Source organism: Caretta caretta, chromosome 5, assembly GCF_965140235.1.
Source record: "Caretta caretta isolate rCarCar2 chromosome 5, rCarCar1.hap1, whole genome shotgun sequence".
NCBI lineage: Eukaryota > Metazoa > Chordata > Testudines > Cheloniidae > Caretta > Caretta caretta.
The window spans coordinates 114,164,527-114,186,543 of NC_134210.1; the positions used below are offsets into that span (position 1 = coordinate 114,164,527).

The following is a 22,017-nucleotide window of genomic DNA, read 5'->3' on the forward strand; positions in this document are numbered from 1 at the left end:
CACTGATTCATCAATGTATTGAAGCATGTTCCCAACTGGAAGCACTAACATGAGCAGGATGGCTCACCTACTTTAAGTTAGTCTCATGCATAAGTACTCTCTGGAATTGGGGTTTTCAGGCTGAACAATTACAGGGGTTTTTTTATTCTCCTTTTCTTTCTTTTTGGTTCAATCGGTATTTTATTCAAATCATTACTGGTATAGGTTGCCATTTTATATAAAATAATTATTTATTGGTAAGTAACAAATATCTATGATAAATACATAAATAAGAACAATAAATAAATAATAGATTGACATAAATTCCCTGTTACAAATATCGTAAACGGATCTGAAAATATTTTCAGAAGATATAGTAACAACACCTTTTAAAATTCCACTGCATCAGATTTTAAATCATATAAAAATTATTGCTTGATTTCAGTTAGAACTTCTAAAAATGTTGATATTTAAATTTCTAAACTTTTTTGTGAGTTTGTCCGACATTTGAAAACCCCATAATTCCGCATGGATTCTCCTGCTAGCAGAGAGGCTGAACTGCTTGTCTTTTATGAAAGAATTGTTATCTCTTCACGTTCATCCTGGGAAACTGTTGGTCCTTTCTTCCTGGTCAGAGAGTCCCGTTTTCCATCGCTGCAGCCAAACGTCTCCAGATGTCCAACTTGCTGATGAGTCTGTGCAGGAATCTCTGAATGGAATTCCCACCTCAGGTCGTTTCGGAGAGATTCTTGCCAAGAGGCAGGAAATATGTTGGAAGATTTTCTGGATTGCCACCTTGGCATTCCCCTTCAGGGACACTCGAGGCCTGAAAACCTCTTGGAGCCACCTGAAACGTCTCTCTTCGTTTCGACATTAGTGGAAAATTATGCACATCTTTTTTGTTGGAAAGTTTTTCCAGTTCACATTTGTTATGCTGTTGTACTGTGGTTAAGCTGCATGTTACGGTTCAGAGATGAGATTTGATCAGAGAAGAATTGAACAATAGAGCAAACATATAATGTCAACAATGTTTAAGGTCTAACCCTTTCTTAATTTTCTTGTAACTTTTTTGCATCGATATCCTTCATTTACAATTTAAATTTTGAGTGAGTGTATTGCACAATACAAGGTCAAGTAGTATGGAGTCTTAGAAGTCTTAGACATCACTGTGGGAAGGATCAGTAGAGAGGAGGGAATCCACCGCACAGTACAATTTCGTCCAACTCTTTTAACCTCTGTAGTCGCTGCAACCTCAGCTGGAGTGAAATGAGATTTGGTTGAAACACAAAGAAAAAAATACAATAGAAAATTTATGAATGTCAATCTTTTCTGCACCTCATAATCTTACGAGTCTTACGCTATGTTCATATTTCTTATAAATGTCTCTAGGAAACTTCTCAAGCTGTGGTATAGGATGAGGACAGATTAATAAATAGCAACCATGATCATAATAGAAACATACTACATGTATAGAAGTCAGAGTACTTTGGGGGTATCATTATTTGATGACCAAAGTACTGGTGAGGTGGCTAAGGATTCCAAATATATGTACTTTGTTGCATGGTCTGCCAATTATGCAATACATAACATCACCTGATATGTGGGAGATTATGAAGAATCGCAAACCAAAATGACAGTTGAAAAAATAAATCCCTGTAATTGCAAATCCATTTCCAGGACAGGACAGGAAGAGCCTGAAGCTGCTGCCAAGGAAATCGGTTGCGATTTGGCCACTGACCCTGTAGAAGAAGGATCAGGCCCTATATAAGCAGAGTTATAAGATATCCGCCATCTCTGTTCAACTGTATAATTGACACTAATGTTTAATTCATTTACTCCAAGGAAAGGATTTGTACTGTACCTTAGTTACTCAGCCGTCGAGTGAGTTTGTCAATCAGTACAAAACATCTGGGTATTTCCACGCGAATGATCTCCCAGGCACACAGGCTGTATTGCTTTTCTTTCAGGAAAGCATCTATCCCCTGAAAGTATTGTTTCACACTCCGACTGATGATCTGGAGGTCCTTACTTTCCGGGTTGGTTAATTCCTTCTCCATCTGTGCTCTCAAACATGCCTCCAGCCGCTGAATTTGCTGGTAAAGGCCATTTTGGAACCTGACTATGGAAGTGGCATCCCAGGCACTTTGGGTGAGGTTTTTGCTAAAGATGTTGAAGATCTCTTGGAGGATCTCTTGAATTACCACCTTGGCATTCTCCTTCTGGGCCACTGAAAGTTGGACAATATCCTGGGTGGGCTTGAAAGCTGCCCTTTCATTTGTGCATTGTGCGGGGAAATTTCTGCTCCTTTTCTGCAGAAGCTCTAAGCTCTCTTTGTTCACTTTGTTCTGCTGGAAGTGAAGCATGGTACAGAGCCGAGATGAGATTTCAGTGGAGAAGAGCAGTATGAGGCAAATGTGCAGCAAAAACCTGGTGGTCATGATGATGTGTATACGCTCCTTTGCTTTGTGTGGAACCTTGAGCCTGGAGTTCGTTGAGGGTCCTACGTAGACTGCTGTGACTTTCCTTTTTGTCTCTGAATTTAAGTATTTGGTTGGAGAATGTTTCTTTGATCATTTTCTGTTTACGAGATTTTCCTTCTTGAAGGTTTCAGAATTTTTCTTTCTGTTCTTCTTGCTGTTTTCTAGTTCTTTTACCACATTTCCTTTTTCTTCTTCTTTCTTTCTTTCTTTCTTTCTTTCTTTCTTTCTTTCTTTTTGTGTGTGCGTGAAAGTGACCACCCCTGACATACAGGCATTTTGTCATATTTTAATTTCTGTAATTGAAGAAGGTCAGCCACAATTCCACAGTGGTACAGAAAAGACCTCCAATTCGTCAGACAGTGCACTTGCCATTCATTACTTCCTTCATTTGAGAGACAGAAATTGTTTAGGAATATTTAAAGTTTGCTAGGCATTGAAGAAGTAAATGTCGGCGGAAAGGGTTAGGTCTCCCAAAAATATTTGGCAAATCTCAACTTTAATGATGTCCTCTGTTTTGAAGGCACATTTAAAATCTAGACAGCACGAACTATTGGCATCTTCCTTCTGTGAAACCATAAGAGAGAGAGTGCTCTGAGAAAATGTCACCTTAACTCATTGTTATTTTCAGGTCTTAATATACACAGTGGAGCTCAGGAATAGAGGAAGCTGAAAGGTGTGAAAATCATGTCCTGTCGATCACTCCAAGTAGCTGACAGGAGTAAAAAATTGAGAAGAATTCATAAAACAGGATGAGCAATTAGTATAGTAACGCATGCTAGAGAGGTATCCACGTGGATGACTATGATTTACAATGTGGTCAGAAGGAGGTTATGCAGAGAAGTCACATTATGTGTTTTTTACCAAGTGTGTCCTGGAATGAAAGAATTCAAATATTTTTTAAAAAAATGAAATTCAGTGTTCACCATTTTTGCTGGTTCCTTCTCGTTTAATATTGGCCTTCCCTTGGGCTTGGGCAGGGAAATTCTTCTCGTTTGTTTAATTCTCTTCACTTCCTGTGGACACGTTTCATTTTCTGGATCTCAAGCCCTAGCACTGTTGTTCTGGAGTTTCCATCATGGCAGGGAAATCTGTTTTAATTCAAGAAGAAAACTATTTTCACTGAAATTAAAAAAGAAAAATCACATGAAGAAAGCATGAAAACATTTTTGTGCATATTAATTTGGTTAGAGTCTCCCAAGTCTTCCTGCACTTTTATAAGACATTTGAGATTTTTAGCTTTAAATTTTTGAAACACACCCTGCAAAGCAGAGAAAGCAGACTTACCGCAGCCCGCAGGTTGTAAAGGGCTCTGCTCCCCATTCTCCCATGACTTTCCAGGGGTGTTGGGCATCTGTATTCCACACCTGGGTGAAATCCCAGGGGAAGATGTTGCAGGGTGCTGAAAGCAAATGAACAAAACTGCAAACCCAGGATATGAATGAGACCATGCTTTTGGTCGCTCTTATTGAAGTTTCACACCCCCAGCAGCCATTGTTTCAGCCTGGGGCAGCCCTGACAGGGTGACTGTAATGGAACCACGCTGATAGGGACTGGAAGGGAGGTCTGACAAAGCCCTAGAAGTGATGCAGACACTCAGGTGCACTGTTTGGAAAGATTTTGTGTTCTGTGCAGAAGCCATCGTGTCATCAGTTTCCCCAGCTTTCATCACAGAAATCATTTCCTCCTGCCTGCTAGTGGAATGAAAAGGGGGAGCTTAAGTGGGGATGTATTGGTGGTGTTTTTCTCCCTTTCATCCACCTGTGGTTGGCTTTCCCACAGGAAGACCTAAAGTCATAGATGATGGATAACACTAAATGGCTCTTAAGTAGATTAAAAGCTTCTTCCACGCAGCACAGCTTCAAAACAATGTGATAGAATGATTGTCAGGCAGTTCTCCTCTGCACGATAGGGGTAGTGAAGAAGTTAGACTTTGAAGAAGAGTTTGTATGGCTCCCAGGTGCAATGTGACCAGGTCAAGGCCCCTCTTCAGCCACTTCCCAAAATTGAGGTTCTCTTTCAGCATGTAGCTGTGGATATTCTGAGTCCTTTCCCTAAGAAGACACCCAGAGGAAAGGTGTACACACTGACTTGCAGGGCCGCAAGGGCAGAGCCACCACCATCACCTCTGGCCACAAATTTCATAAAGATGTGTCCAGCTACTGAAGATCTAATCCTCCCAGAAGAAATGGAACAATTTCATGGTGAGACGTTCTATACCTCGTGGGAACAGCCTACACCTCCATTTTCATCCTTTTATATGATTGTGTGGTGTCTGTTGCAAAGTTTGTTGTGTTGGGTGTCTTTGGAAGACCCAAGAAGTACTGAGCATTGTGGTCATAGTGATGTGATAGTAATTGTTGTTACTGCAGTGTTATAGTAACGTTATAGGTTATAATTCCATGTCTAGAGTTGTGAGGCTGAAAATGTGTCTTCATGGCTTAAAATAAACCAAATCAAAAACTTTCCAAGAGCAGAGAGGCAGTTCACGCCTCATCAGGGCATGTACGGGAGAAACCCAGCCCAGCCTCACAGGAACAAAGGATGCTGGCCTAGGCAGCAAGAATTGAATCTGTTGGACTCTCCAGTGAGTCACCGCCCCCCCCCTCCCCCCGTTCCTGTGGACAGTTTGGGACTGCGATGGGGTAATGCTCACCTGACTTTGAACTGGTGGGCGTGGGACAAAGCCAAGAGGGAAGAAATAACATGAAAAAAGGGAGAGATGTTTGCCATGCTCTTCCTCTCTCTTCCAGCTACGTCTACAGCCACCACACCAAGCCACTGAAGGGCTGATGATAGGGGAGAGCCTGGCTGGGGAGCAACCCTCCCAGAAGACATGTAACATATTCATGGAGTCTCATTGTGATTGTGATATGTATTCACCCAATAGTATACACAACTCCTTCTGTCCACCAAAGTACCATTGCTCCGAGATGGAGTTCCTACAGCAAACCCCTTCTATTGCTGTAGTCTGTCTACACTACACACTTACAGCAGCATAGTTACAACACCATAACACATAATGTCAGGGTGTAGACATGGCCTGAGTGCAAGCAAGGCACTGTTGGTATCCATCAGCCGCTCAAAGGGGTCATGTGTGGCCGGTGGGTGAAGAGCATGACCATAGACACACCCCTTATATGCGCATGCAGCAGTGGTGGGTGGGGTGAGGTGGCCGTAACCCTCCAGGCAAGTGTGTGTCGGCCTGCACCAAAGAGAACATGTATTATTGTTGGTCTGTAGATGCAGCAATTGCCACTTGAGGGGCACTGTGAGAGTATGCTCCCAAGACTAGGAATGCCTTTAGCCTCCACCACTCAGGCAGTGCAGCTCCCCCTCCCACTCTTAGAGCCATAACTGAGTGCCACATGTGTGTATTTGTTCTAACATTGCATTGGCCATGAAGCATCACTTTATATTGTACATGCTACATTGTGACTGTAAGATCATATTTCCTTTTGTCAAGATGTAACCACCTTATGTAAAATTGAGCAAAATGCTTTAAACGGGTCAGGCACATGATGTGAGGAAAATATACACACTGAAACTGTGTTGTGGTTACAGACGTATGTCCCAGGCCGATTGCCCTCAGTCCTGCGTCTCAGGGTATACGACCCTCTAGATTTGCTAGAAGCTGTACAAAGGGAGACTGTCTCTACAGTGTAAACAGGTGAAGTGGTCTAAGACATACTTGCTTTTCTTGGGCAAGATCTCATAAGGTCAGACGACATGTCCTTCCATTTTGCTCAGTTTTGCTGTGTAACAGAATGAAAGCCGGCACCTCCTTGAGCAGAAAACCTCCCAAACATTTTAGAAACTAATCAGCCACTATATTAAGTCACACGTGCTACCCTCCCCTCTGTTTATGTACAAAGCAGAATACAAGCAGAATAGCTGTACTGTGCTGAGAGCAGGGTGTATGCTGGGAGGTCGCTATGCCCCTTGGACTCTGTCGTGCCTTTCTTAGCAACAGAATGGAGGGCTGTGGGTGTCGCCACTAGACAGGTCTGTGCTGCAGTAGGTGACAACCAAAGTATGAGGTGTATAGGAACCCATTTGTCTCTACCACTAGAGCACCAGTGCAGCTATTCCATGCCAACCCAGCAGGCTCAGGGGCAAAATAGTCCACCCAAAGCCAGATTTTTGAGCTTTGTTGAGAGGTGGCACCATTTGGCCCCATGTGTACTGTATTTCTTGCCTCATTTCCTTGCTAAGGATATTTGCATATCATAATCTTCCCCTTTCTGTGACCTCATAACTTCCTTAGCGAGTTGTTTCTAATGTCATAAGCAGTGGTGACATGTGGTAGATAAGCAGCGGTAGATGACCTTAAAACGTACAATGCGTAGCATGTCCTCAAGCTTAAGGGGGAGAAAGCCTGTGTATTGATTTGTTCTTAATCTTTATTTACAGCCTTCTACCACATTTTCTGAATTTATTTGAACACATTGGATTAGAATGAACAATCCTGGATCCTTTGGTAATGAGGGTAATTTAATGACTAATAACAATGGAAACCAAGTGCTCCACCTAAAAAAAAAGTAATAACTTGGGAGTTCTCAGGACTAGGCAGATACAGGGCCAGAATAAGGTGTAGTGATCCTTTCCCGAAGTACAGGGTATATATCTAGCACTCAAGATAATGTTAAAAGGTGCAGTCCAGGTACCCCACGCTACTACATTGCCCAAGGAAATGTGGTTCACTAACAAGGGGGCACAGCTATGCACCAGCTAGTGCATTCCAAGATAATACATGGTCGTCATCTTCTGCACAGAAGTGCAATGTATGTGCATGGTCATGAACAAAATGATGCTTGCTTGACTAATGGCAGAATTGTCAATTCCATATCCCTGCCATCTTATTTTGATCCTTTTGTCTGACCACTTTTCCTTGCCAAACTCTAAAGCAAAGATCAAGCAGAGTGCACGCTAGCTGTTCTGAAGCACCAAGGTAAACCAGTTGAATGTCCAAATTGCAAAACCGATACGGAGTGGGGCTAACCCAGATATGATCCCATATTTTATTGCATTTGATAACATGCCACACAGAATTGAAAGTGGTGGTATATTACCCTATAATACAAACAAGTAGCATCATGGGTTTTCTATATTTCCCAAACTTGGATGACCTGCTGAGGCGGAAAATTGCTCTCATGAAACCACTAGAGTTTAGCATATCAAGTGTAGACACTTTACTTTGACAGAATGGGCAAGAAAAATATTGGCCTAGCCAAAGCATCGAAGCAACTTGATGTAACCTCTCTTCAGGCAGGCCATTTTAACTCTTCACTTTTACATACTATCTTCAGAGGCTTTCTGTAAACTCCCTGTCAGTAATGACGAAACTGGGAAAAGTATAGGATAGAAAAAGCAGATGTAGATCATCCAAATAGACTGTTGTTGCCAAGTCTGTTGGCATCTACAGAAAACCAAGTCTGTTGGCATCTACAGAAAACCAAGTCTGTTGGCATCTGGTCAGCAAGGCCAGGGCCGGCGCCGACTCTTCATGAAAAAAAAAAATCCCATTTTTAGATCCACTCATGAGATTTTGGCTACTTTATACCTGAACCTGGAAGAAGCACACCTACTGATTTTGGGATCTGTTTTTGATTCTTAACCATGGAGCAAATTCATATCCCACCTGTCAAAAAACATGAAAAGTGAGAGATATTTTTCCTGTGGTGGTTTCTTTTCCCAATTTTTAGTGTCTTTTTTCTTCATGTTTATCCCTGTATATTTATACAAGGCACCCAGTTTACTGTTCCACCGTTTTTGTTTTGGGGAGGATGTTTTCTCCATTCTACTAGACACTGTTATGTTTATTGTCCTGCTGTACGGGGAGATTTTGGCAAACCAGGAAAGCGCCTTAAACCATGATTGCTTATTGCATGTGTGTCATGTCAGCAGGCCGTAAAGTGGCCATGCAGCAGCCTCAGCTTGACCAAGGCAGGAGGGGTGGGGCATTTGGGTGCCATAGAAAGAGCAGCTCAACCCCGTGTCCTTCCTGATAAGAATTGTGTTGAAGTTGCTGATACATGCATTTTAGAAGAGCAGGATGTGCCCTCAGGAATGTTGAATAGGACCTCAAGGCTGCAAACTCTGGGAAAAACCCACACCTGGGTAATCAATAATCTTGCTTGACCACTGAAACCGCTTGCTTAACAAGTTTTCTTTAAGGAACATGTCATTGTTTTATAATGTGTAAAATAAGGGGGAAAAGTTTGAGGTAGTGGGACTCTTCAGGACGGGACTCTCCCTCTGGATGTATCTTGCGTTCTCCAGCGGCAGACGGGCTGCCGCTGTGTCACTCAAGAGCCACACTCAGCTTGGAAAATTATCAAGGGTTGGGGGTGTTTTACTAACCTGTTGAGACTAAGTAAAGTTTAGCTTTAAGTGAAAGCACTCTTGTCTTGTTCTGTTTGTGCCAGCCATCTATCGTTCGGACGGCCGTGTCTCCCCTGATTTATTTCCTGACAGCAGCTCACACACAGTAAAAGTTACCAAGAGCTTTTGGTTGAAAGAACCCCGGGTAACACTGCCACCACCATAAAAACTGTTTCACAAAGCTAGAGGTTTTATAAAATGCCAAATGCTGTTGGGCTGTCCAGTCCATAAATAGCTTTTAGAAAATAACAGATCTTCCAACCAGGTCTAAATAATTATCTTCTAGATTTCCCTTACTCCTACTTTTCATCTAAGAATTATAGCACCACAGCAAAATTCATGGCATATTTCCCACATCGTTCCTCCTCCTTTTCCTCTTTCTTGGTCTGTGTCAAGTTTGCCTGTACTTTTCCTTTTATGGACAGCTTCATCTCCCTGTTAGACCAAGGAAAAGAAGGAAAAACATCACAGAAAGGGCTTTACCCTAACAGGCACTAACCGCTTCCTACTGAGCACCCTGAACTCCCAGTGAACTAGTGGGTGCTCAGCACTTCTCAGAATTGGGCCCAAGGACTGAACAAATAGAAATTTTCCATGACAGAGAAAACACAGTGACTGTAACATGCTGCATCTTAAGGACAAGATGGCAGCTGCACTCGGCAGGGAGAAAATCTACTTTAAAAAGTGTAGTATTTAGTAAACAGCTTTTAATTTACATTGCTACGAGTAGAAAGAATAGTTAGACAAAATAGGCAAGATTCTGCTACCCCTACTCACACTGAGCAATAACTCGCTCTACTAACACTGATTTCAGTGGGGCTTGCTTGTGGGGTATTGGACTAGTCAACCTAAGGGTGGCAGAATCTGGCCCAACATGAGACCAATGGGCCAGATCCTCAGCTCATGGAATGCAGCCTGGCAGCATTGGCTGGCTCAATATTATTAGAAGAAAACAGATAAGCCAAAGTAGAAGTCAGTTACAGTGATTGGTGTAAGAGGGTCAGAGCCAGAGCCTGACAATAAAATTCATATATATATGGAGAGAGAGAGATGAATGCTCCAAGGTCAGACCCAGAAAGGTCAAAGCTGTGTAAGCTTCTTGCCCTGGAAACAGTATGCTCAAAGAGAGGAGGCATGCTCTCCCAGAGTCGTGACTGGCTTCATAGGGAGTAGTTCCAGAGCATCGCCCTGTGACTCCGCGACAACTGGAATCAAAGTGCACCACATGGACAGAGAATCCTGCAGTAACTGACTGGAGAGCAGGAAAACAAAGGGGGATGAGCAAGAGACGGCGTGCTGGAGTCTCCAAGAGGTGAGATTACAGGAGGCGGAGGAGCCTACGGCTTAACCGGTGGCCACAAGGCCAGAGCGGGGCCGGTGGCCGCAAGTTTTGTGAAGCTTTTGTGCTAAATGAAGGTGGGGAGGTAGCTCCCTTTTATGGACAGCCAGTTAGATGTAAAATCCATTGTAGTTGCTGTTCTCCACTTGCCTTACATGTAAAGGGGTAAAAAGTCTCTCTGCAAAGCATAAGTGAAAGGAAGTGAGTGCTCACCATGCTGGAACTTCTTAAAATGGAGGAAAAACTCTCCCTTTATCTGTCTGTCTGTCCTCCCAACTGGAGAGTTCGAGAAGGCAGCAACTATGCTCTAAGAAGCCTGGGGCCCGGTATGAACTATCATCAGTATCATACCTAGAAACTACTCATTTGAAACCTCAGATATCTACGTAGATCAGGAAATGTCTAGAAAGATGCAGTTAGCTCTCTCTCTCTCTCTCTCTCTCTCTCTCTCTCTCTCTCTTTCTTTTTTTAATATTTACCTTTTTTAAGAATAGGGTTGTATTTTTGGTGTCTTACGAGGTTTGTGCACGTGGTTTTTACTTAGCTGGTGGCAACAGCTGATTTCTATTTTTTTTCCTTTTCCTTTCTCAGCTCTTCCCTGGAGGGGGAGTGAAGTTATAGTGATAAACCTGCTGGTGGCATCAGATCTAGTGAGGCTCCACCTCTCCACCAAGTTTTGTGTAGGTGGATCGTGGTCCTGAAAATACTCTTTGGCACTGAAAGGACTGGGGCAGGGAATCTAATGGGACCAGAGCTGAGACAGATGCTTCAGATCTGTGTCCGGAGAGACCTTTTTGATCAGTGCAGAAACCATAGAATCTGCTGAGTGTGGAGATGGAATGACAGCCACTTGCATGAGGAAGGCTGGGGTCCAACCTGGTCCTCCTCCTTCCTGCCCACCATTGGAAGGATGTGGGAGAACTTCAGTGGGGGATATTTACACAGTTTTCCTCTCTTTTAAGAAATGCGAGCTGGCATTCCTCACAGGCATTGGCTGCTCCTTATAATACAGGTGATATTGTCAAAGAGCTCAACTGAATTCTCCACTCAGCATGGCCCCTTTTTTAATTCAAGGTCTGCTGGCATGAGTGGGAATAGTTTCTCTCTGGCACAGAATAGGTTTGGGACAGGTAGACTTTTTCAGAAGAATTCAGTATTGTTCCTGGATAGTAACTGACTGATGTATTCCCCTTGTCATAAGTATAAAGCGAAGGGTAACACCTTTCTGTATACAGAACCATAAAACCCTTCCTGGCCAGAGACAAAACCCTTTCACCTGTAAAGGGTTAAGAAGCTAGGATAACCTTGCTGGCACCTGACCAAAATGACCAAGGAGGAGATAAGTTACTTTCAAAGCTGGAGTGGGGGGGAACAAAGGGTCGGTCTGTCTGTCTGTGTGATGCTTTTGCCGGGAACAGATCAGGAACGCTCTTCAGAACTCCTGTAAAAAGTTAGGAAGCAATCTAGCTAGAAAAGCATTCGATTTCCTTTTGTTTAAATGGCTGGTAAATAAGCTGTGCTGAATGGAATGTATATTTTTGTAACTTAAGGTTTTGCCTAGAGGGATTCTCTGTGTTTTGAATCTGATGACCCTGTAAGGTATTTACCATTTTACAGAGGTGATTCTTTTACGGTTTCTTTCATTAAAATTCTTCTGGGGGGATATTTTGGGGGGAAGATCTCTCCAAGTGGGCTCTTTCCCTGTTTGTACCTTGAGGAAGTTTTTAACCTAAGCTGGTAAGAATAAGCTTAGGGGGGTCTTTCATGCAGGTCTCCACATCTGTACCCTAGAGTTCAGAGTGGGGAAGGAACCTTGACACCCCCAAACTGGGGGCTGCATTTTAGAGGTGACAGAGAAGCTTTGATAATCCTCATTCTAATGCCCTATTCCCGCTCTCATTACTCACATGTAGTTTTGTTTGTGGTGTGCACTCAAGAATGAATTTTGTCTGTGCTGTGCTCACACAAAAATGATGGAACCGAATGTGTGTGGGGGACACACAAATGATGAGCATTCATGGAAGCCCACACTTAATGGGCGGGCTGGTGCTTGTAATTGTATTGTGGGGAGGTGGTATGTGAAGGCACACAAACCTGATTGATGGAGTTATGAGCAAGCTAATTAAATGGTAACTTAACTGGTGTGTGTTTGAAGGTGTATACTGTCTTGATTGGTGCCCTCTTCTCCCCCCGGGACCCCCCCCCAGCAGTAGTTTGGCCTCTTCCAGGACATCTACTCCACCAAACATCCACAACAAGAAGTTATCTGCTCGGGGAAAACAACCAAGAAAAAGTAGCAGAGGAAAAAGAGGCAGAGATCGGGTGTGGTGCATGGTTTGTTATCGTGGAAAGATTAATTATCACTCCACAGCTCCTTTTTTCCTATGGAAGTACAGTGAACTTGCACACTGATTCATCCGTGTATCTAAGTATGTTCCCAGCTGGAAGCATGAACACCAGTAGGATGGGTCACATACTAGAAGTCACGTGCATAAATACTTTCTGGACTTGGGGTTTTAAGGCTGAACAATAATTGAGTGTTTGGTTGGATTTTTTTTTAACCAAATCATTACCACTCTGTTTCCATTTTGTATAAGAAAATAATTTATTTCAATTATTCTACGATAAAATATCATTAAGCGCAATAAATAATAGACTGATATAAATATCCTGTTACAAATATCATAAAATGATCTGAAACTATTTCCACAATGCACAAATAGAATAAATAGTAGCAACAGCTTTTAAAATTCCACTGCATCTCATTGTAAATCATGTCTAAAATGTTCATTGATTTCAGTTAGTCCTTCTAAACAGGTTGGTATTTTTAATTTCTAAACTTCTTTGTGACTTTGTCCTGTAGTTGAAAACTGCATAATTCCACTTGGATTCTCTTGCCAGCACTGATGCTGAACTGCTTGTCTGCTAGAGGAAAGAACTGGTATCTCTTCACCTTCATCCTGGTGAGCTGAAGGTCCGTCCTTCCATCCTGGTAAAAGAGTCCCGCTTTCCATCATTGCAACCAAACCTGTCTCCAGATGCCCAGCTGGCTGATGAGTCTATGTTGGAATCTCTGACTGGAACTCCCGCCTCAGGGAGCTTGTTTGGAAGCTGTTCCAGTTCACATGTGTTATGCTGTTATACTGTGGTTATACTGCATGTTACAGTTCAGAGGTGAGATTGGATCAGAGAAGAGATCATAGAAATATAAAGCAAACACACAATGTCAACAATGTTTAAGGTCCAACCCTTTCTTTTAAAATTCTGAATTGTCTTGTAACTTTTTTGCGTTGATATCCTTCATTTTGCATTTTAAACCTGAGTAAATGAACAGAATATTATCACATAAAAAGAAATTTGTGCAGTTGGAATTTCATGAGAGTGAATGTACGGCATAAGACATCAAGCATTATGGAGTGTTAGACGTCACTGTGGGAAGAATCTGCAGAGAGGAGGGATTCCACTGCATCCGTCTGTCTTCACCTCAGTAGTTGCAGCATCCAGAGCTGAAATGAAATTGGAAATAGTTGAAACACAAAGGGAAAAAGTATAATTTTCACTGAATTGATCTCAAGAAATTAAATGACAATATCTTTTCCACACGTAAGCTCGCAAGTCTTTTAGTATGTTCATATTTTTTTTAAAAAGTCTCTAGGAAGCTTCTCAAACCTTGGAATACTAGAAATAGTTCTCATGAGGACAAATTAATTAATAGCCATGCTGATAATTGTAGAAACACACGATGTATGTCGAAGTCAGAGTGCTTTGGTCATCGGATAATGATACTTCCTTCCCTCCCATACCCCAAAGCGCTGGTGAGGTGCCGAAGGATTCCACATATGTGTACTTTGTTGCATGGTCTGCCAATTCCCTACTGCACAACAGTACTGATATGTGAGAGATTATGAAGATGTGCAAAAATAAACAATAGTAGAAACACCAAAAAGTAAATCCATGTTACTGAAAATCCGTTTCCAGGACAGGACAGGAAGAGCCTAAAGCTGCTGCCATGGAAATCAGTTGCGATTTGGCCACTGATCCTATAAAAGAAGAATCAGGCCCTATATAAGCAGAGTTATAAAATATCCGTTATCTTTGTTCAGCTGTATAAATTACCTTAATGTGAATTCATTTACTCCAGAGAAAAGTTTTGTACTGTACCTTAGTTACTCAGCCTTCGAGTGAGTTTGTCAATCAGTACAAAACATCTGGGTATTTCCACGCGAATGATCTCCCAGGCACACAGGCTGTATTGCTTTTCTTTCAGGAAAGCATCTATCCCCTGAAAGTATTTTTTCACTCTCCGACTGGTGATCTGGAGGTCCTGACTTTCTGGGTTGGTTAAGCCCTTCTCTGTCTGTGCTCTCAAACATGCCTCCAGCCGCTGAATTTGCTGGTAAAGGCCATTTTGGAACCTGACTATGGAAGCCCCATCCCAAGCACTTTGGGTGAGGTTTTTGCTAAAGATGTTGAAGATCTCTTGGAGGATCTCTTGAATTGCCACCTTGGCATTCTCCTTCGGGGACACTGGGAGTTGGAGGACATCCTGGGTGGGTTTGAAAGCTGCCCTTTCATTTATGCATTGTGAGGGGAGATTTCCGCTCACTTTCTCCAGAAGCTCCAGGCTCTCTTTGTTCACTTTGTTCTGCTGGAAGTGAAGCATGGTACAGAGCTGAGATGAGATTTCAGTGGAGAAGAGCAGTATGAGGCAAATGTGCAGCAAACACCTGGTGGTCATGCCGATGTCTTCCACTTCTTTTCTTTGTGTGGAACCTTGAGCCTGGAGTTTGTTGAGGGTCCTATGTAGACTGCTGTGTCTTTCCTTCATGTCTCTGACTTTAAATAATTGGCTGCAGAATTTTTGTTTCATCATTTTCTGTTTTTTTTAAAAGGTTTTTCCCTCCTGGAGGCTTCAGTCTTTTTCTTTCTGTATAATTCACTGCTTTCTAGATTCTTTTACCACGCTTCCTCCTTTTTGTATTGTTGTGAAAGTGACCAAACCCCTTTCACTTATGCTGGATCCACATACATACATGCTTTTCATGATGCATTAATTTAAAGATCTAATATAATAAGATCATCCACACTTCAGAAGTGGTAATGAGAAGACCGCCAATTCATCAAACCCTACACTTTTCTCATTCATCACTTCCTTTATTTGACAGACAAAACTAGTTTAGGTATATTTAAAGTTTTGAGGCCTGGAGGAAGTGGGAAGAAAGGGTTGGCCTCAGGGGAGCTGGAACAGTTTGTGTAGTGGGGCTGTTGAGAGCCATTGAACCAAACTGTAAACCGTGAATATGAAGGAAACCACTTCAAGCCAGGGGGTATGGCAGCACCTATGTTAGGCCTCCCAAAAATAATGGTGAATTTCAACTTCAGTCATGCAACCTGAAAAGCACACTTAATATGTAGACACCAGCAAATATCGGTATCTTCCTTCTAGGAAAACACAGGAGATAGAGAGTGAGCTCTGAGAGAATGGAACCTTTTTTCATTTTTTGTTTACTTCCAGATCTGAGTGTATATACTGTAGCTGAGGAATCGATGCAGTTAGACGGTGTGAATATGTTGTCCTATTGGTCACTCTGAGTAGCTGACAGTGGTGAAAAATGGAGGGTAAAGAGTAAAACAGGATGAGCAATTAGTTACACATACTGGAGAGGTACCCACATGGATGATTGTGATTTACAGTGCGGCCAGAAGGAGGTTATGAAGAGAAGTCCTGATTTGTATTTTTAACAGGCATGTCCCTGGGTTGTAGTCATTCAAAGAATTTTTTAAAAATCAAAATCAGTGTTCACCATTTTGGCTAGTTCCTTCTCTTAACTTTTTGTTTTCCCCTTGGCGTGGGCAGGGAAATTCTTCAGCTTTCTTTTAGCCTCTTGGTTTCCTGTGGTCACATTTCATTTTCTGGTTCTCTTCCCCTAGCACAGACTGTTGTGCTGGATTTTGCCATCGTGGCAGGAAAATGTGTTTTCATCCAAAAAGAAAACTATTTTCACTGAAATTAGAAAGGAAGAATCACCTGAATAAACCATGAAAACATTTCTGTGCATATTAATTTGGTTAGAGTCTCCCAAGGCTTCCTGCACTTTGATAAGAACTATCAGAGTCTTGCATCAGCGACATGAAAGTTTCTGAATAGTGCAGAGAAAGCAGACTTACCAGAGCCCCCAGATTGCCATGCACTACGCTCCCTATTCTCGCATTATTTTCCATGGGTGTTGGGGATGTTTATCCCACACGAGGGTGAAGTCCAGAGAAGATGTTGAGGAGAGAGGGAAATAAGTACTGTAGTATGAATACTAAGAGAGGATAAGGTAACAAAGTAATCACAGGGTAATGCGGGGCAGGGGAGCCAAATCATCTTTTTCAGTAAATCTGTATGGTGACAGCAATTTAGGGGCACTGGAATACTTCTTGTTGTATGGCTGCTGAAAGCCATTGAACAAAACTGAAAACCCTGTATATGATGGAGACCATGCATTCACTTGCTAATATTACGTGATGCTGCTCCACCCCAGCACCCCTACTTCCATCTTCCCTGCAGCAAGTAGGCAAAGAACCAGTCTATTATTTGAGAAAACTTGGTTACAAGGGCCTCAGAGCCTGCTGCAGAGGATCTCTGCAGGGCTAGAGCCCTCTGCTTATGCCTCTTCCCTGTGCCACATAGAAGGGTGTGTGGGGTGAGATGAGGTGCCGTGGAGTCAGAAGCTTTTGCTCCCAGTTCCCTCTTGGGGTGTTCTCCATACAGTTATGATCCACGTGTGGGGCCTGGAACGAGCAGACACGCATTGAGCTGGGGCAGTGCTACTACAGGTCTGGTGGGTGCATCTCTCCATGTCACCTACAGAGAGTGTCTGAGGCAACTGCAGTCTGAAGGAAGCCCTGGTTTCCTGGCTGTAACGGAACCTCGCTGACAGGGACCGGAACGGGGCTCTGAGTGGTCCCAACAACTGATGCAGAAACTCAGTAGCTCTGTGTGAAAAGACCTTGTGTTCTGTGTAGAAGCCACAGGCTCATCTGCTTCTATGATGAAGGCTGGAGAGAAACCTGCGAGTATCCCCTCCTGCCTGCCAGCGGAAGGATAAAAGTGAGCTGAAGTGGGGATGTATTATTGGCATGTTCCTCCCTTTTTATCCCCGTGTGGTTGGCTTTCCCACAGGAAGGCCTGAAATCTTAGATGATACATGGCATCAAATGGCTTCTTCAGTAGATGAATGGATTGTTTTCCACATAGCACAGCTTATAAACAATATGATGGGATGAATGTCAGGAGGTTCCCCACTGCACTCCATGAGCAACAAAGCAGTTAGAATCTGAAGAGTTTGTATGGCTCCCAGGTGCTATATGACGGCCATGTTCCATCAGAGGGGCGGGGGATACATTATGGGGGTGGTGACTTTTTCATGCAGTCTAATTTTGCTCTCATTATTCTCAGATGATTGTGTTGTGTCAATATAACCTTTGGCTCCAACTACGTGAAGGAATGAATGAAGGGAGAAAGATTTGGGCAGGAAAGAACTTGGACAGCTGATGGCTACAGCTCTTGGAAAAAACTGCACCATAAGAAAGGAGAGGCACTTGTTTTAAGAGTTAACTCCTTGTACATGCCTCCAAACCAGCAGGTCCCAAACTGAGTTTCCTGAATCAGTGGCAGTACGTGGAGTACTGGGTGATGGTCTTCAGAGAACTGGCAGATCCCACATTCCTTTAAAGACCGCTAAACTTATATAAATGCGTTTCTAGTACTACCTTTCTTTGTAAGCATTTGGTGTACCTGCCACACAAATGTTACCTGATCCTGAATGGGAGGGGAAAGGATCAATTTTTGTAAGATGAGGCCCACATAATGAAATGTTTGAGAACCCCTCACCTTCAGAGAACAGAGGGCAAAAGCTTCTGCAATGCTGCCATCTGTTGATTGTGAAGAATTTAGTCTCGTATTAGAGACACCATAGTTTGGACTGTGTTACAAAAGGGATTTGAAATGGGACATACCTTCCTGGTTTTTTTCCCAAAGGCAGGCTTCCAATCAGTGTAAAAATTCACACACACTTTGTTTTTTCACTATTTGAACATGTAATGTAGTGGTTGTTTGACTTCTTTAAAAACTTTTAAATAAGAAATCTCCAGATTTAGGAGTGTGGCTTAAATTAATGCTAGACAATGATGGGACTAACTAATAGCTCTTCAAAAATACTATCTACATACCTAAACTTGACAAAGAGATCCTTACATGATTTGTTCCAATGGATGGTTTTTGTTTTTGTTTTTGTTTTTTTGCTTTCGGGTAATTTTTAGTCATTCACAGCTCAACTGAAATTTTGATGGACTGTGCTCCTCCAGCTGGTGGTTGTTGCTGCAACATGCAGTCCCTAAGCACATATGCTTGTTTTGGGAGAACCCGGGGGAGAGCAAAGGGAAGCAGCAGCAGATGCTTACAAGCCTGATTCACAGGAGGGGTTGGGTATGTACAAGTTTGATGGTGTTTGTGAGCCAAGTGTACCCAAACCTGACTGGTGGAGGGGAAAAATTAAACACACATAACCCTTCCTGATGGTGGTGGTGGGGGAGATACGGAGTCTGCGCACATGGAAACCTGACAGTTCACACACATCTCATTGGGGAGGAAGGGGACAAGCAACTTTGTACCACGACAGCCTGAAGTCTTCCCCTTAGAATGCCTGTGTCTCCATCATCCCTTTCATTTCATCACAATGAACTACTGCTCCAAATATCTGCAACTACAAATGTTGTGCGTGAAAATAATCTGGTAATGGGCAGAAACACAAAAGCTGCGGAGTTGAGGTTGTGGTGTGTGGTCTGTTGGAGTGGTCAAACTAATTACCCAAGCTATTTTTCTTATGGAGTCACTGCTGAATCAGGGTTTATGTTCACAATGTACTTGAGCATGTTGTCAAGTTTAACTACTTATGTCAAAGGAAAGCTCGTGTACTTAAAGTTAGGCAAATGTTTACAAGTCCTTTGCTGAACTGGAGTCTTAAGGTAAAACAAGAGAAGATTTTTATTGAGTCTCTGTTTTTTTTAAAATCTAATTCGTACAAATCACTACTGCTGTAGGTTGCTATTTTGTAGAAATAAATATTTATTTATAAATATTATAAAACCTCTGAAAAAATAAATAAAAGCAATACATTAATATTGTAAATAAATATAAATGGTTCAACATAAAGACACTTTTACAAATCCAGTAAAATGATCTGAAAATCTTTTCACAGTGCAGGAAAAGAATATATATTTGCACTCGTTTAAAATTTCAGAGTGCCTAATTATAAGTGACCTAGAAACTGGGATATTCTTCTTTCTTTGTTATCCTTGCCACAAAATACACCTCCAGAAGTTTCCCTTGCTTATGAGTCCATGTCAGGATCTTTCCATACGACTGTCGTTCCAGGCAGCTTGTGAGGGTATTTTGCATGAGATGTAGGCAGAGGTGAAAGTAAGGCGGTCCGGTCTGGTCCAATATAACGGCAAGAGCCGGTACACCATGCCATACCAGACCGGCTTCCCGAGGCTGGCCATTTAAAGGGTCTAGGGCTCCTGGCAGCAGCCAGAGCCCCTGGGTAGCAAAGGCAGCTCAGGCCATGATTTAAAGGGCTCTTTAAATCCCCACCGAAGCCCCTGGCCGCCGCCGCTACACCGGGGGCTCTGACAAGGGGCTCGGACAGCGATTTAAAGAGCCCGGGCTCCAGCCGATGCAGGGAGCCCCAGGCCCTTTAAATGTCCACCAAAGCCCTAAGCACCGGGGTTATCGAGGCAGCAGAGAGCCCCTGGGGCTCTGTCGGAGATTTAAAGGGTCCGGGGCTCCACTGCGGTAGCGGTGGACGGAGTCCTAGGCCCTTTAAATCACCCCCGAGCTCCGGGACACCCAGCCGCCTCTGCAGCTGGTAGCCCGAGATTTAAAGACCTGAGATTTAAAGGCTGGGCCTCTTCCGGTTGAGGCCACACCTCTTCTGGTTTTGGCCTACCCCCTGCTCAGGACTCTGTCATACCGGTAAGTCCTTTAAGTTACTTTCACCCCTGGATGTAGGAAATCTGTTAGAGGATCTCCTGGATGTCCACTTTGGCAGTCTCTTTCTGGGTTTCTCTGGGCTTGAGAAAATTTTGGGGCCATGTTAGGTGTCTTTCTTCATTCTGCCTTTGCAGGAAAATTATCCTTCCATTTTTTTTGGAAATTGTCCTGGTTCATATTTCTTATGCCGAAGCGAAGCCTGTTACAGTAAAGAGGTAAGATTTCATTTTTAAAAGCAGCCCAAGGCAAATTCGGAGCTAACGCGTAATACCAATGATTAAGAAATAGTAAGGTTTTTCTCCTTCGGTTCAAATACTATGCTGTCTTCTGCAATATTTTCAGCAAAATCTTCTGTTTTACATTTTCTCATGTGAATAAATCAGTCTTGGTAATGGCAAGAAGGCTATAAATAGTGCAGTTGAAGTTTGGCAGTTTGCTTAATTCAAGATGGACTGATAGGAGTCTCGAAAGCTGCTGATTTGAGAATCAGTTTAGAGACGAAGGACTCCAGTGGAGGTGCAGTTTCATTCAGCTGTTTTCATAGCATCATTACTGGAAGCATCACGTGCTGGAATGAAAAAGGGGAATGGTTCAAACATGGAGAGATTCAAATGCCAAATAGAGGCCATCTTTTTCTAACCAGATGTCAAATCCTAAATCCTGAGCCTTAGTGCACTTGTCATCTTATCACAATTTGTTGTTACTAAAGCTGTTGAATTTAGCGGTAAACAAAAGAAAGAAAAGCAGAATAAGAACCCTCGGCCGTCCCTATGTGCAAAATGAGCTGATGGGATAGAAGAGTGTGAACACAGACCCCCCGTTTTCTGGTGTCCTAACTGGAACGTTGTCTAACGAGGCAGTTGTTGAAAGGGGGCTTCTCACTGTTCTTTTCCCCAACTTAGACACTTACTGGTCAAAGTTCTATTTGGCATAGTTAGTTATCACTTAACAATATTTTGTCTTTAGTTAGCAGTTATGATATATTTGTATATTTTTCATACAGAATATTGTGTGTGGTAGAGAAGCACTAAATTACATGCTACTCTGAAAAGATTTGAGCATGCGTTTGAAATAGCTGTATGCATAAAATTACTGTGGGAGAAAGATTGGGCCCGACGTATTAGGAGTTATAACCCTATCACCCATCTTTCACCAGCTGTTTTATTCAAATAATATTATTTGAGTTTTTCTAGGAAAAAGGAAAAGATGGTACCTTCATTTTCAAGTCTCTTGGTGAGTTTGTCGAGCATGAGGAAACATCTGGATATTTCCACACGGGTGATCTCCCAGGCACACCGGTTGTATTGCTTTTCTTTCAGGAAATCCTCTATTGTCTGGAAGAATCTCTTCAGTTTGAGGCTGGTGAGCAGGAGGTTCTCATTTCCTGGGTAGGTTACCTCCTTTTCCATCTCAGCACTCAAACACATCTCCAGCTTCTCAATCTGCTGGTGAAGTCCATTTTGGAATTCCTTTATGGAAGTCCCATTCCAGGCAGCTTGGGTGAGATTGTTGTTAAAGATATGGAAGAGCTCTTGGAGGATCTGCTGGATGGCTACCTTGGCATTCTCTTGGTGGGACAGTTGGAGCTTGAGGATATCTGTGGGCTTGAAAGCTATCCCTTCATTTAGACATTGGAAGGGAAAGTTGCCACCCATTTTCTCCAGATGCTCTAAACTCTCGCTGTTCATTCTGGTTTGTAGAACATGCAGCCTGTTACAGTCCAGACATGAGATTTCACTGGAGAAGTGCAGCACGAGGCAAAATTGCAGCAAACTCCTGCTGATCATGATGATGTCTTA

The 22,017-nt window shown here is 42.8% G+C and overlaps 3 protein-coding genes across 3 annotated transcripts; all 3 read right to left on the reverse strand.

The window, feature by feature from the left end:
• Window positions 1-1,841: 1,841 nt before the first annotated feature.
• LOC125637405 (interferon epsilon-like) lies at window positions 1,842-2,417 on the reverse strand. The gene has a single exon (XM_075128946.1). The coding sequence runs from the start codon at window positions 2,415-2,417 to the stop codon at window positions 1,842-1,844; it is 576 nt and encodes a 191-aa protein (XP_074985047.1).
• An 11,924-nt stretch (window positions 2,418-14,341) lies between these two features.
• On the reverse strand, window positions 14,342-14,923 carry LOC142072042 (interferon beta-like). The gene has a single exon (XM_075128259.1). The coding sequence runs from the start codon at window positions 14,915-14,917 to the stop codon at window positions 14,342-14,344; it is 576 nt and encodes a 191-aa protein (XP_074984360.1). The 5' UTR covers window positions 14,918-14,923.
• Window positions 14,924-20,742: 5,819 nt separating this feature from the next.
• LOC142072043 (interferon beta-like) lies at window positions 20,743-22,017 on the reverse strand. Its single transcript, XM_075128260.1, has 2 exons — window positions 21,432-22,017; window positions 20,743-20,786 (listed from the first exon to the last, which is right to left on the reverse strand). Exons 1-2 carry the CDS (start codon window positions 22,003-22,005, stop codon window positions 20,743-20,745), a joined length of 618 nt encoding a protein of 205 aa, XP_074984361.1. The 5' UTR covers window positions 22,006-22,017.

Excerpts from the sequence above, each read along its gene's own strand:
- LOC142072043 (XM_075128260.1), bottom strand. The coding sequence starts at position 22,005 with ATGATCAGCAGGAGTTTGCTGCAATTTTGCCTCGTGCTGCACTTCTCC. Across the intron at positions 20,787-21,431 it reads CAAGAGACTTGAAAATGAAG|CACGTGATGCTTCCAGTAAT; the intron begins GTACCATCTTTT and ends TTTTCATTCCAG.
- LOC125637405 (XM_075128946.1), bottom strand. The coding sequence starts at position 2,417 with ATGACCACCAGGTTTTTGCTGCACATTTGCCTCATACTGCTCTTCTCC.
- LOC142072042 (XM_075128259.1), bottom strand. The coding sequence starts at position 14,917 with ATGACCACCAGGTGTTTGCTGCACATTTGCCTCATACTGCTCTTCTCC.